The following is a 1222-nucleotide window of genomic DNA, read 5'->3' as shown; positions in this document are numbered from 1 at the left end:
GGCGGCGGCTGGAAACAGCCAAAGCCACTGCGCACCCTCTAAGCGGCGCCCTCACAGGCGCTGCGCCCACTGTACCTGATCTTGCAGACCTCCACTGCGTGTCCCTTCATACAAGCTTGCAGGCTCCGTGCCTCGCGGCCGGGGGGTTCACAGTGGCTGGTCGACCCCCACGAAAGCGGCTCCTCCGGGTGCACGCCGTACTGGGGATGCCTGGAATACAGCGGCTGGGGCTTGCCCCGACCGCTGCCGGATGGGCTCTGTGGATGGCTGGCCGCTGGTCACGCCTGAAACCCGAGCAACGGGAGGCAACCACGCGTGGCGGACACCGCAATGGTAGAAGCTGCGTGCTGAGTCCTCCTCCTGGGGCCCCCAAGTCGCACCGCCCTCCGGGGCATCAGTGCGGCGGAAGGACGCCCTGGGGAACTAAGAGGGGAAAGCGGATTGCCCAAAGCGGCGCTGCAGGCCTGGCCAGCAGCGCTTCAGCGGGCGCGCCCTCGGGCGCCACCCAGTAACTTGGAACTCTCTCCGGCGCTGAAACATTGCGCCGGTAGGCCAACCCCGGCAAACGATAGTTACCTGGTTGATTCTGCCAGTAGTCATATGCTTGTCTCAAAGATTAAGCCATGCATGTCTAAGTATAAGCAATTATACAGCGAAACTGCGAATGGCTCATTATATAAGTTATCGTTTATTTGATAGTACCTTACTACTTGGATAACCGTGGTAATTCTAGAGCTAATACATGCTAAAAATCCCGACTTCGGAAGGGATGTATTTATTAGATTAAAAACCAATGCCCTCCGGGGCTCACTGGTGATTCATGATAACTTCTCGAATCGCATGGCCTTGCGCCGGCGATGGTTCATTCAAATTTCTTCCCTATCAACTTTCGATGTTTGGGTATTGGCCAAACATGGTTGCAACGGGTAACGGAGGGTTAGGGCTCGACCCCGGAGAAGGAGCCTGAGAAACGGCTACTACATCCAAGGAAGGCAGCAGGCGCGCAAATTACCCAATCCCGACTCGGGGAGGTAGTGACAATAAATACTGATACAGGGCTCTTTTGGGTCTTGTAATTGGAATGAGTACAATTTAAATCCCTTAACGAGGAACAATTGGAGGGCAAGTCTGGTGCCAGCAGCCGCGGTAATTCCAGCTCCAATAGCGTATATTAAAGTTGTTGTGGTTAAAAAGCTCGTAGTTGAACCTTGGGCCTGGCTGG

The 1222-nt window shown here is 55.4% G+C and overlaps 1 protein-coding gene across 1 annotated transcript in view; it reads left to right on the top strand.

Moving 5' to 3' along the window:
* The window catches only part of MRS44_008420 (uncharacterized protein), a gene marked incomplete at both ends in the record, with an annotated part of 670 nt that extends 158 nt beyond the window's left edge, over positions 1-512 (top strand). The window contains one exon of the mRNA XM_065620908.1: positions 44-512. Within this exon, the coding sequence (XP_065476980.1) occupies positions 44-512 (469 nt within the window). The remainder of the gene's footprint in view (positions 1-43) is intronic.
* Positions 513-1222: the final 710 nt, after the last annotated feature.

The sequence above is a fragment of the Fusarium solani genome, assembly GCF_023522795.1.
Source record: "Fusarium solani strain SB1 chromosome Unknown bctg00000004, whole genome shotgun sequence".
Classification (NCBI taxonomy): Eukaryota; Fungi; Ascomycota; class Sordariomycetes; order Hypocreales; family Nectriaceae; genus Fusarium; species Fusarium solani.
Note: the sequence above shows the minus strand (reverse complement) of the source record. Positions and strands in the feature narration are given on the sequence as shown.